Below are 13107 nucleotides of genomic sequence, written 5' to 3' on the forward strand. Positions count from 1 at the left end.
ATGCTTCCCTTGGGAAGAGGTCTCTGACTGGCATTTGGGCTCACTGAGGGCAGCACAGGAATCCCACAGAAAAACACAGAAAATCTAAGGACAGAGCCCAGCCCAACTGATTGCAAAGGCAATCAGTTCCTCCCTAAAGTAATTTCAGAGAAGGGCATGATTTTTAAGGAGCTCAGAAAGCCCCCTCTGCAGCCAGGCTGTCCCTTTCCCACATTTCCTCAGGTGTGATTCCCTGAGTTTTTGTTCATCTTCCCAAGGGTTTCAGCTCTCAGGGGACTTTTTAGCTTTCATGTGTCCATTGTGAAGATGGCATTTGGACATACCAGAGTCTCTCTGTTCAACTTTCTCCTCTCTACCTGCCTTCAAACTAATCATGGAAAACTCATCTTAGGGAAATAACTCAATAAATAAATTTTAAAATGCCTCCAAGCAAGCACCAGGATTCAGTGGATTTAAAAGCTTGGTTAACACCTTTAAAATTCTGAACACTCAGCATTTTCTCTGAGCTTCCTGCCTGCAGAAAGAGAAATGCTAAAATGGAGAAGGACATTGCTTTTGGTAACTCTGAGAGGATTGTAGGGAAGGACTGGAGCTTCAGCTGGGAGGTCAGTGTGAAGCTCCAGCTCCAAAGCAAAGGAGATAAAGCAGTTCAAGCAAGGTTCAAACAAATATTTCTGAGGGTGGGCACCTCTCCAGCCCTGAGTGTTCAGAGCTCCTTTCTCCCTATTCCAGCTTCCTATGGTTGTGCAGCCTTATGCAGCCCACAAAAGATTCCCAAAATTCATCCTGTCCAAACATCTTTTCTGCTTTGTTTAACAATTCAGCCGAGATCCAGCAAAGGCTCATAATCACAGGCTCCACATTTAGCACATTGGAGGCTTCACTGGTTCAAAGCAAAGTGTGTCAGGAACTCCAAATGAATTGGAATGTGAGTTATTAGTGAGTATAAAACTGAATGCATTCACGTCTGCCTGCTCCAGGCTGAAAGCCCAAAAATCCAAGCTGAAGGCAACACATTTCCCAGCCTGTGGACCCAAGGAGGAGAGCTCAGGATAAACTCTAATTTTTACCAGTTGCCCAGTGAGGTTTGATGTCCTTTCCCTGGAGAAAAGTGCCCACATTGTCACCAAGAGATTCATCTCCACTGCAAAACATCAACATGTTAATGTGAAAAGTGCAGGTCATGATTTGGGACTTTTTAACTCCAGGGCTGCCTCGGAGAGCCCGTCCTGCTTCCCATCCACAGGAGCCAAAAGTATTTTCTAACTGTAGGTATTCTGCACTTGAAAAGCCATGGAATAGGGAAAGCTTCAAGGCAAGCTTCCCTGAGCATAAAACTCCTCATTTTTCAACTTTCTAATTGGAAAGGAAAAAAATCTGATTCAGGATTAATGAGAAGAAATATGGAAAGGCTTGCAGAGGAAAAGCTCTGTGCTATTTTCTGTCCACTTTTTCAAAGAGTTCTGTGGCATTTTATCTGCACTAACTCCATACCAGCATTTTTTTTATCATATTTTAAAAAGTTCCCCATTTTATTCTTCTTGTAAGAGAGCAGGGGGTCTACATGTCTGATTGCCATTTGACTTGCATTCAAGCACCAAAAAAGCCAAGTACTTATTTGGAATATGGAGCAAATCAGATGTGTCAGCAGGATTTTATATTCCATTGCTACCAGCCTCAGGTCCCTCAGCCCTCATTTCTGCAAGTTTGGCAGCTGAGGAATTCATCCATTTCCTTCTGTGAGGCTCTTGCCTTTCATCCATCTCTTGGCTTCTGCACTACCTGGACTCACTTGGTCAGCATTTTCAAAGGGCTTTGGAAGAAGGCTCAGAGTTCACTCACATTTCTGTCTCTGTATGTGATTCCCCAATCCTTTGTTCCACTACCAGACAGAATCAAGATTTTTGGGGGCCCTTTCTGTCACTTCCATGTATCTAATGAAGTACCTGATGCAAAGGAACTGGACTAGATGTGGGGCCACTCATGTGGGGATCCTGCAGGAGTTTTGGACTGCAGTCCTCTGCTGAGATCCAGAATTATCCAGAGGAGCCTGAGGAACAAAATAACCCCCAGAAGAGCTGTGAGAAACTCTTCTCTTTGTTTCAGCTGGGGTGTGTGCTGGACCTGGTTACTCCTCTCCTCATCCCTCTACTCCTCAGCAGCATAAGAGCTCTGGCCTCACCTGGGGGAAGCCTCCTGCTCCAGGGACCTGCACTGAAGACTGGGACACATCCCCACGTTCTTGGGTCAGCCCCATCCTGCAACAAATCCAAATCCGCTCCAGATTTACCAGGGGAAATTCCAGGCTCCCCACCAGCCACCTACATAGACCATATACAGCCCAGATTTACTTTTGGCAGAGTTCTCAGTGGAATTTTTGGTTGGAATTTAAAGACAGTGCGGTCTACATACTCTGGGATAAAACTGGCTCTGTCCTCTGGGATAGGGCATTTGCCATCCAGTTTGTGATGACAAACACAATTTTAACTGTCTCTGCAATGCCTTCTGTAACTTAGAATCGCAGAATCATTAAGGCTGGAAAAGACCTCCAAGATCATCAAGTCCAAGCTTTGACTGTATTTTTCAGTGCATAAACAACTACGGGCAAAAAGGAGAAAAATCATGTTGTTAGGGGCTGAAGTTCTATTTCTAGGCAATCACATATGAAAAGGCTGTTTGGTTGAAATCATAGGTTCTGTTATCAGTCAGTGAAACATTTTTGGGAAGATTGAGGTCTGGTCCCTTGTTTTCAGACAGCTTCTGTCTTGTGCATGGGAAAATTCATTACATTATTGAAAATTATCTTGAGGGGGGGGAAAAAAGAGTGTGTTAGAGCCAAATCTGGCCTAAGGAGTGGTTGTACCTGTGGTGTAGGGAGTGCTGACATCCAGGTCTGAGATCAGCTCTGCCAAGGAACTTTGAACTGTTCCCTTCCTTTGACAGATGTTTTAGGAGCATCCTGAAAGTCGTGAGGAGCCATAAACCTGTCACCATAAACCACTGTATCTCTGAAGGGGAGTACATAAAAATACTCTGTTTTCTGGCAAAGAGGGAGAAAGATGGGTTTCAGTTTGCTGCCACTGCAAACAACACCTTGGCCCAGCACACCGGGATGATTGATGGGCTCGGCATTTCCCAAAAATCCTGGATGTGGAAAAGGAAGGGGATGCTCGGCCTCGCTCTGAGCTCCCCTGTCAAACACAACTCCCTTGAAATGGGAGGGTGCTTTGCTTTCTAAAGTTCAAATGAGGAAACAGCTAAAAAGCAAATCTGGGAACAATGGGGTCTGCAGACCTCCTGGAAGACAAGCAGGGACATTTGGGCTTCCCCCTCAGGGGCTCTTCTATGTCCCAGCCAGGAGGACTAATCCTGTAGAGCCAAAATGAAGGGAAACAACCAGAAAACCACTAAATTTGTGATCTATGGGAGGGTGAGGAAGAAATCATCTACAGTACTCAAGCCCCACAATCTAAGCAAGAAAATCAGATTTAGGAAGGTCTGTCAGCCACTGTCTGGATGAGCTGCTGAGGTCCAAAAGAAAGAATCATCATGACCAGAGGACTCTGGTGCTTTACCCAACTGGGTCCCATTGTAGAACTTTCAAAATTCCCATATTTTTAAGTTTATATCTATAGATATACACATAATTCTTTAATATCAACTTCATGAAGATCTCAGTTGTGTTGTTAGCTGAACTTGGTGTTTGGGAATCATGTTGATTACAGGAGAACAGTTCTGCCAGGTACATACCTCAAATAATTCACCAGCAGCCCCAGGCTGATGTATAGTCACACAAGAAATCTGTCTGGCAATCCATTAAGAAAAAAAATGTAAACCACAAAATAAATCTGTAAGCAATTAACCTCCCCCATAAAAAAGCTCATTTAATCACTTCCACTGTTCACTTTGAAAGTAATATTTTCTATGTCAGTAGCTAGAAACTACAGAGCAGATACAATGTGTAGCATAAGGAATTTAAAAGACATGCAACTACAAACTATGTTTAACTTCTGCACACAGCTTTTACTGTGTTCCTTTCTTGGCCTGTTGGATGCAGCAGCACTTTTGCAATTACAGCATCCTGCTAATGCTTGTGTGAAAGCAGGAGCAGAACTATTATTTACTATTATTTACAGGCCTGTTCATGTACAGGTAAGCAACCACACCAAAGCAGAAGATTAATCCTGTAACTGGGCACTTTCACTCCTAAATCTACTCAGCTCCAGCCATGAGTCACAGATACTGGATGTCACTGTGGTCCTCTGGAGATTGCCAGCTTTTTGTCACTTTTCTGCAATGCCAAATCCCAGCAACACAGCCCCCCAGAGCCCAGGCAGTGCAGGTTTGGGGGGCATTTGTGTGTCACAATAGGAAATGATTCACTCTTCCTAAGGCAAGAGTAAAAGGAGTTTCTCCACCTGACAGACTGGTATAATCTCATGTAATTCTTCAAAATGTGTTGTTATAAAATATGCTTCACAGTGTATTGGGGCTGATTCCCATTTATAAGACAGCTCCTCTAAACACCCCTCCAGAATCAGAAAGTCTTTAAAGCCCTTTTTTGTTTAGAAAAATGATGTAAACCACTGAGAAAATAAGGAATGAAGCCCTGGTATTACCTTGTCTCCATTTAACCCATAATGATACCGTGCAAGGCCTTGCTCTCTGCCACCAGGATGTTCCCCACCAGAAGGGAAGCATTTTGTGTCCAAAGCAGGACTTTAGATATCTGTCAGCAGACTCACCAGAATATCCTTTGTAATTCAACTCGGGCAGGGCTGGAGAGATTAACAGCTAAACCCAAGAGCTCCGAAGATGCCTCAAGTGATCCCCACACACTTCCTCTGATGCCTTCATAGGCACTCTGACTCTCTGAGTCACCATCTGGCATCTCTTCATTATTCTTGTTTTTCTCACCATTTTTTTTGTTGCCATTTTTAGCTACGGGTAGAAAAGAGAAACAGTTTTCCTTTTACACCTGTCAAGTTGATTTAGCCCTCCCTGGTGAGTGCACGAAGAATAAAACGCCTTGCTCCTCTCTGATAGTGCTCCATCCCTTCTAGCACACAGCAGACTTCCAGAATACCCTGTTCTTGCCCACAGTGGGATGCTAAAACCACAGGGGAATGGAATCATAAATGTTCCTTTTGCTGTGCCACAAGGAAATTATAATTGTGGTTGCATCAGAAGTAATGAATTAACATTGCAGTATATTTTACTAATGGTTTAATGTAGGTGTTTCTCATTGCTTGATTAGATATGCAAACAGCCCACCAAACAGCTTTTGAAGCTGAAATAGCCAGAAAAAGACACTAGAGGAGCAAGGCTTGACCCTGAAAGAGACAAATGAGCTCAGTGAGCTGTGGCTCAGGAATTGTCATCAGGAAAATAATCAGACAGCAGCAGTGGTGGAGACTCATCTTTGGGGTGCCCACAGTTTCCTCTGAACATCCTCATTTCATTGTCCAGGCACTGAATTTAAAAGTGCATTTTAAAAGGCAAGTAATTCTGACTAGATCAGAGCTTTGCTTGTTCCCATTTTCCTTGCGTACCCAGTGTTAAGGGCACATATTTATATTTCCATAAACCACATAATCCCACAAGACATCACCTCAGCAGAGCCTGTCAAGACCAAAACTAGAGCATCCTTTGCATAATAACAATAAAATTACGAAACCACTGTGTGAATATGACACTTAAATCCCAACTCTGTGTTCGGACCACCAATCTTTTGGTAGTTTGCTTTTTACACAGACAGTGAATTGGGCAAGACTTAAAAATGCCAGCTCAGGTATTGAAAATTCAGGAAATTACTTCTTCTGTACCACAGCTTCTACTTCCACTACTTCATCTTTCTGACATATTCAAAGTTCACATAACTGACAGAAACATTCATTCCAAACCCAAAAGAAATAAGTGAAATTTGGTTGTGAGCCATGGGATTGACCTGTCTAGCCAGCTCACTGAACAGATAATAACATTAAACCCCAAGACTGAATTCAGCTAATGAGTGTCTCATATTGTGCTGGCATTTCAGGAGCAAGTCTAGGCTCAGATTCAGACTATTAAAAATCTATTCAGTGAAATCATCCCGTTTTTTAAAGAGGTTTTTTTAAAGAGACATTTTTCTCATCTTAAACATGAGGTTGAATTCAGAGAAGGCTGCTGGAAGAATTATCTTTGAAAGTGGTTTTCTCTGGCGTAATCAAATGTGTTTATTCCCATTATTTGCTTTCTCATGTTACATTATTCATTGAAGCCATGGGTAAAGAATGATGCTAATCAAAAAGGTTTGACCAATTTTGAGGGTACTGCTCATTATTCATTCTTAGTCATCCCTTGTCCTCTTTTGTTGTGACATTTTTTAAAGCATGGGCTCTTAAATGGAATGGTGAACACTTCACTATCCTACATATTTTAGAAGAGCTGAGGAGAAAATAGAGGCTGGTAGATGAAAGAAAGCTCATTAAAAGCCACATGTTTCCATCTTTGCTTGTCACATATGGCAATTAGGATGCAATACAGGTCATATTAAAATTCATGGGATTTCCACCTAGGGCCAGCAAGTTCATTCTTAAAAGTCCCTATTATAAGAAGTTTAAGCAAAAGCTTTAAAATTAAAATCTATGCTCTAGGTCACAGGAGTGCTCCTCTTTGTCTGGGCTGCTCAGAGAGGGAAGGTTTAAGAGAGGGGATACCAAAGGACTAGAAAAGAGCAGCACTGGGGTTACCCAGCACATGAGAAACACTGTGCTGGTGTATCTTGGTGACCACTTCTGAAGTGCTTTCAGCTGTCAGTTCAATGCCTTATGTGTCACTCTCTCCTTTCTTCTTTCTAGTGAACAAAATCACCACTCGAGTGCCAGTAACGCCACAAACCTGTCATGTTTTTGACTTCACACACTCGTCAAATCTCCGCCCCCATTTCGCACCAAAATATCTCCGGCTTTTCCTGAACAGCATCCCTGTGATTCAGCTTTCCCTCCTCATTCATCCATTGCTCTCCCTCCAAGCTTTCATTATCTTGATAAACATCTCAATTAAAGTACTATCAGTCTATTTTTTAAAGTCAAACTCTTTCTGCAGGATAATTTCCATGGTTGCTTGCTCCTTCCATTTTATCCTCTCCTTGCCTTCCCTTACTGACTCCTCACACACATGCCCCAGAGAGGACCTGACTCATCCTATGCACTACATGAATTGAAATAACAAACCAAAGACCTTAAGAATTGCATTGTTGAACAGGTGGCAGCATTGCAGGAAAATAAACAAATATGTAAACAGTAAACAGTGACATATCTGAGGAGTTTCATCAAGCCTGGGGAAAGCACCAAATAAGATGAGACAAAGGAAATCCTGATTGCTAAACACAGACAAATGTTGGGTTGTGTAGAGATGAAACACTGGGAGATCTGTGAAATACAGAACAAATGTGCTCTGAGCCCCACTTTGAGCACTGCCATATAAATAAATATTACTCCTCTATTTTCTAAATGCATTCAGAATTGAGGTATGGCCAGAAAAAGAACTACAAGTTTAAGTTTTGAAAATCAAATCAAAATAATTACAGACTTCATTGTGGCAGATCTGGGCCACACTGAGGAGTGTTATTGGGCACTTCAGCCCCATAAATCTCTTTATGATGAATTTTTGCCTGTAGTCAGACCCCCAGACTGAAGAGATCTGCCCCACAGATGGTAGCTGAGGCACCATATATCAAACTCTATTAAAAGCCTCATAAAAGCAAAACATTGATGTTAACAAGACTCTTTCCATTGATTTGAGTGGGCTTTGGACAGAGGCCTATACAAACAAGGATGGAATTAGAAAATGGAAATCTCTATAGATGCACAAAACCCGTCAATCCAACTGTTTGCCTTCCAAGGATGACCTATTACCACTTAATTTATGAGGCATTTAAAGAGCAAGGAGACAATTGATACTTTTTACTTTTACGTGGATCGAGTATTTGCAAATATTGATTCTAATATTTTAAATAAAAAAATTGCAAACCCACTGGCATCAATTGGATTTCCTTCTACATTAATATTTCACATACTGCAAATATCTATATTCTGGCCACCTCCAGTAATTAGCTGAAATAAATTGAGTGTGTGTCATCTGTTTAGTGCCATGTTCTTGAGACTGCTCTGGTTGATTTCCACTTTGATTCAAAGCTGGGGCTGATCAGGACCAGCTGCTCAGCCAAAGGGCACATCACACATTCCCATTCCTCCTCCTCCTCCATCCCAGCTCCCAGCCAGGCTATTGTTTGTTACAACTAATAAATCCCTCATGTCCTGGCTGCCAGCAAGCCTCACAAACCCCAAATTTTGGTATTTACTGCATGGCCAATAAAGTAATTCCACTTCTGGAGGGATGCATAAATACAGTTGTGTACATGTAAGCACAATGCGCATCCTTACCCAGCTAGATTTACAGTATTATTCACTGATATCTGTTTGACAGCTGTTGTTATTGTTTCTAGCTGGCCTCTAAACATCCAAATGTGAGTAAATGTAGGTATGTATCAGTACTTAAACATCTCTGTGAGGGCCAGATTTTCAGATCTTCATTCCAAACTGATCCCTGGGGACATGGCACTAAGCATCAGAGTTACTGCCCTGGCAGGACCTGGCCCTTGCCTGCCTTTGGGTGAGGAGGAAGGAGAAATTTGAAATATTATAGCCAGAACTTTTAACACTGCAGCTCAAACTGCCTGACACTTCCTGCTAAAACTGTCCTGTTTTCACTCACATCTGTAACAAATGGTGACCGTTCTCCTCACTGGGCATTCACCTCAGGGCTTATTGTGCCCATGGCAGTCAAAATTGTTCAGCTGCTCCCAGGGAAATCCACTGAATTTTCCCATAGGAATAAGCCCAGCAGCCAGTTTGCTGAGTTGATGTCACTCACCCATATCCTGGATCAAGGAGAAGGAGTTTGGTGGAGGAGATCAGTTGCCTGTTGTACCTCTGGTGATTTTTTTAAAAGCTCAGAGGCTTTGAAACCTCTTATTGCACATGGCTGGTGAAAGCTGAAAAGCTCAGCTGTGTCCAAAGAGCCCAAACTTGCTGTGGAAGGAGGGACTGAGCCACTTCTAGCTGCTTTTGGTGGTGCATCATGAGCCTCTGCCCTTGTGCTCAGTGTAGCAGGCGGAGAATGAGGAAGATTCAAGTCTGTAAAGGTAAACGAACTTTGCCCTCATGGATTGGACTCTATTCTCATCACTGTCAGGTTTGGAGCAAGTGTGAATCCCCAAATGCTGGGGAAATTGGGAAAAAGCCAACAGGAAAGGTAAAAGCAGAGATGAACCACAGAACATCCCACCGCAGGATGGAAATCTCTATTGTCTCCACCACAAAGAGGAATCAATAACCTGCTGCCTAATTACAGAGCTTTAAAATCCAAGTGTTTCCCATGGTCATAAATTTATGGAATGGTTTGAGTTGGAAAGGATCTTAGAAGCTCATCCAGTGCCAACCCCTGCCATGGGTAGAGACACCTCCCACTGTCCCAGGCTGCTCCAAGCCCCAGTGTCCAACCTGGCCTTGGGCACTTCCAGGGATCCAGGGGCAGCCACAGCTGCTCTGGGCACCCTGTGCCAGGGCCTGCCCACCCTCCCAGGGAGCAATTCCTTCCCAATATCCCATCCATCTCTGCTCTCTGGCAGTGGGAAGTGATTCCCCCTTGTCCTGTCATAATCCGCCTGATTCAGTCTGCCGAGGTGGAAAGCAGAGCCTTTTTTCCCTTAATTTAAAAAAAACAAACAAATGACACATTGAAACAAGAACTCTCTCAGATGATCTCACGTAGACTGCAATGACCATACTGGGATAGTAAACCTGATAAGCCAGTCCTTGAGATGCTATCATCCCCTTGGGAAGCTGCTGCATGGCTGCTCGTCCCTGAGGGGACAGGGACACCGATGTTTCCTGTCTGTGCTGCCTGGACAAGGTGCATTTGCCATCATTCCCCTTGACTTCTGACTTGAGTGACCCTGGCAAGCCACGCTGCCTGCTCCACAAACACTTTTCCAGATGTTAGAAATTACATTTTCTTATCGGTATTTATTAGTATAAAAGCCCATATCTTTGCTGCTCAAATGTTAATTAATTCAGTTAGTGTTAACAGTAAATTTAAAATATTTTGTTTGCTATCTGCTGGATGTAACTGGACAAAGTTGAAGCCACTCTACAACCCCTGATCCTCTGTTTTGCTGTACTGATGGCTCTAAATCACAAATTTTGTGCCATATACCCCAGTCATTAACATGAAGTTTCCCCCTGAAGTAAAGGGGAGCTCAGCTGTAGGGAAGTGAGATTTGGCCCCAAATTTTACAACTCTAAACTTCATGGACCAAACTCACTCCTAAGTATCCCAGACCAGTAAAGTACCTACCAGACAGTCAGGGAACACAGAAAGGAATTAATCTTTTGGGGTGGTGCAATTAGGTGTTAGTGGGAACAATGGGTGGTAAAAGCTGATCAAGTTTCTGCAAACTTTAGGAAATGGAATTAAGGGTGTCCTCTTTATTATAAGGCATTGCTGTTGCTGTTTAATTTCTTTATTTTACGGGTCGATAATTAAATTGAGCTTGTTAGGGCTTAGCCTTTTACAGGAAGATCTCTATTTACATATCTTCCTCTGGGGGGCTTCAAAGTGAAATCTCAGAGAAATTCACAGGTTTAGAATTGAAATTAATTCAGAAACCTCTCAGATTGAAGTGACAGGGGGTAAGGTGAGATGTCACTATATATAATCACCTTTTACTATGAAATCTGTCTCTGTTCTTTTGCTTATAGAACAGCAGCTTTCACAGCAAGCCAGTTGCCAAGTGCAATTAAGAATAATTAAGAAGGAAAAGCCCACAGACTAGCCAGAGTACAGCAGAATTAATACATTCCGACTCCGAAATAATCACTTTACTTGAAAGGGAAAGAGTTGAAAAGTCTGTAAAAGTTCTGCAGGTCTGTTCTGCGGGATATTAAAATTTAATGTGTTACCATCATCATCACCACAACCGCATTTATTGTTATTATTACCAAGACTGCCATTAACTGGATATTCATTAATGCTGAAAGTCACAGTCAGCGTGAGATTCAGCAGACTCCAAACTCTGGAGGAGAAGGTGGAAAGTTACCTGGTGGCGTTTCAATAATGGATTTTCCTTTTTTGTTGTTTTTCTTCTGTTTTAACTCCTTCCTGCTCGGTTTGAACCCTGGGCGCTCCTCTGCCTCTGCAGCACGGATAGGTCCTTCCTCTCCGGGCTGCTCCGTGAAAGGAAAGAACTCTTCCCCAGGATATGGGAAGGAGTAATAATGATCCCTGTTGGTAATTTCCTGCAGGTAATAATCCTGATCGTCCATGGGGACAGCCCGGGCCACATCCCCCAGCAGCGCCAGCCCAAAGGTGCAGAGAGCGAGCCAGAGCTGAGAATGGCCACGGGCGATCATCGCGTGCTTTCGCAGGAGCCTCCTCTGCGAGTCCTGGGACTTCATCTGGAGAGAGGGCAAGCAGAGTTCGGGCAGCTGGAAAAGCCCTCCGGGAGCGGCAGGGGAAGGAGCCCGTGCTGGTGCGGGACCAGGCTGCGGGGACGGGGCAGGGTGGCACAGCCGGACGCTCGGACGCTCGGACACTCGGACACTCGGACACTCGCCCCGCTCGGCCGGCCCGTGGCAGGTGGGATCCCCAGCTGGCCGCTTTCCTCCGCTGCCCCGCAGCTCTCGGGGCCGCTCTCTCCAAAGCCCGAGTTACGCGACAGTTTCCGCTCAGTCCCCGGACTCCCCACTCCTCCTGCGCGCAGCTCATCCAAGAGAGCGCTTATTCCAAGAAAAGTAAACTTGGCAGGCAGCCTTCTCCTCCCAGCCCGGGTCCAAAGTGTTTCCCTCCCCTGGGAGATGGGGGTGGGCACGCAGAGCCTGTGCCGGGCAGGGGTCATCTGCTGGCACTGCCTCCCTGGGCACCCAGGGGGGGATACGTGGGATGTGGGACTGTGGCAAATAATCCTCATTCCATAGAAGTTATTCCCTTTTGTGGTGGTTTTCTCCCCCTTTTAACTTTTACAAAGTAGGATCCGTCTCCAGCACCAATCTCAGCCTCTCTTGTTTCTATTAATTTACATATATATGACCTAAAAAGTTATATCTAACAGTTTCTAGATATAAAACTATATTTTAGTTTCTAGATCTAAAACTATATTTTATATATAAAGTTGTATTATTTTATAATAACTTATAGCTTGTTTAAATAATATAGTTTAAATAATATAGCTTTCATATACTTTTCAGTAGCTTATTCTTTTGTAACAACTTATGTAAGTTATCTATAACTAATATAACTCAACACTTATCATGTGCCAAATTATAAGAGGCTTCTCTTGGGGTACATGGCAGCTCCCTGGATTCAGCCCAGCTAAAAACCAGGAAGAGCATGGTTCATCTGTGGCCCTTTTTCTCACTGTTTTTGGGATAATCCTGATATTTGTTCTCACTGGAACATCTTCCCAGCAGACCAGGATGTTTTGTGCTGCACACACGCAACCCAGTGTCATTAATGAAATCGATTTGTCTGAGAGCAAAGTCTTATCTTTCATCTTTTTCATACCTCAAAATAACCTTCAGTGCTGAAGGAAATGTGCAACTGTTGGCTTACTCGAAATATGAATTCTTACTCCTGTGTTGAAAATACCAGCTTATATTTTCATCATGTATATTGTATTTCTTGCCACGGTCCAGTCATCTGGGAGACAGCATTACTTCTGTTACCCCAGTCCTTATTCTGGCTTTGTGCTCACATTTTTTTGTGTGTTTCTCATCATTTTAATACCATAATAAGCATCATTTCCTGTCTTGTACCTGTATCTTTTGATATATTTGGTTTCCAGGCAGTGGGTGATCCCATCCCATATATGCAATGATTATCCTTGCTTTCTTAGCTGCTATCCCAAAAGGAGTTTAGTGATTATATTGTGTCTGTTGTCCTTCCTTTTAGAAAAATACAATTATATTTTTATCCTGAATTTTAACTTTTTTTTTCCTTTAAATCTGAAAACAGGGCATCTCTCTATTTTAAACATAGGAATTTTCATTTTTTAAAACTAGAATA

At 43.1% G+C, this 13107-nt stretch overlaps 1 protein-coding gene across 1 annotated transcript in view; it reads right to left on the bottom strand.

The window, feature by feature from the left end:
* CPXM2 (carboxypeptidase X, M14 family member 2) overlaps nt 1-11917 on the bottom strand; it is a 67925-nt gene extending 56008 nt beyond the window's left edge. Inside the window, exon 1 of the mRNA XM_042019530.1 lies at nt 11144-11917. Within this exon, the coding sequence (XP_041875464.1) occupies nt 11144-11501 (358 nt within the window). The 5' untranslated portion in view covers nt 11502-11917. The remainder of the gene's footprint in view (nt 1-11143) is intronic.
* Between the last annotated feature and the right edge of the window lie 1190 nt (nt 11918-13107).

Source organism: Corvus kubaryi, unplaced genomic scaffold (assembly GCF_017639235.1).
Source record: "Corvus kubaryi isolate FWS band 111438036 unplaced genomic scaffold, C.kubaryi_AGA036_p1.0 138, whole genome shotgun sequence".
In the NCBI taxonomy this organism is placed as follows: Eukaryota; Metazoa; Chordata; class Aves; order Passeriformes; family Corvidae; genus Corvus; species Corvus kubaryi.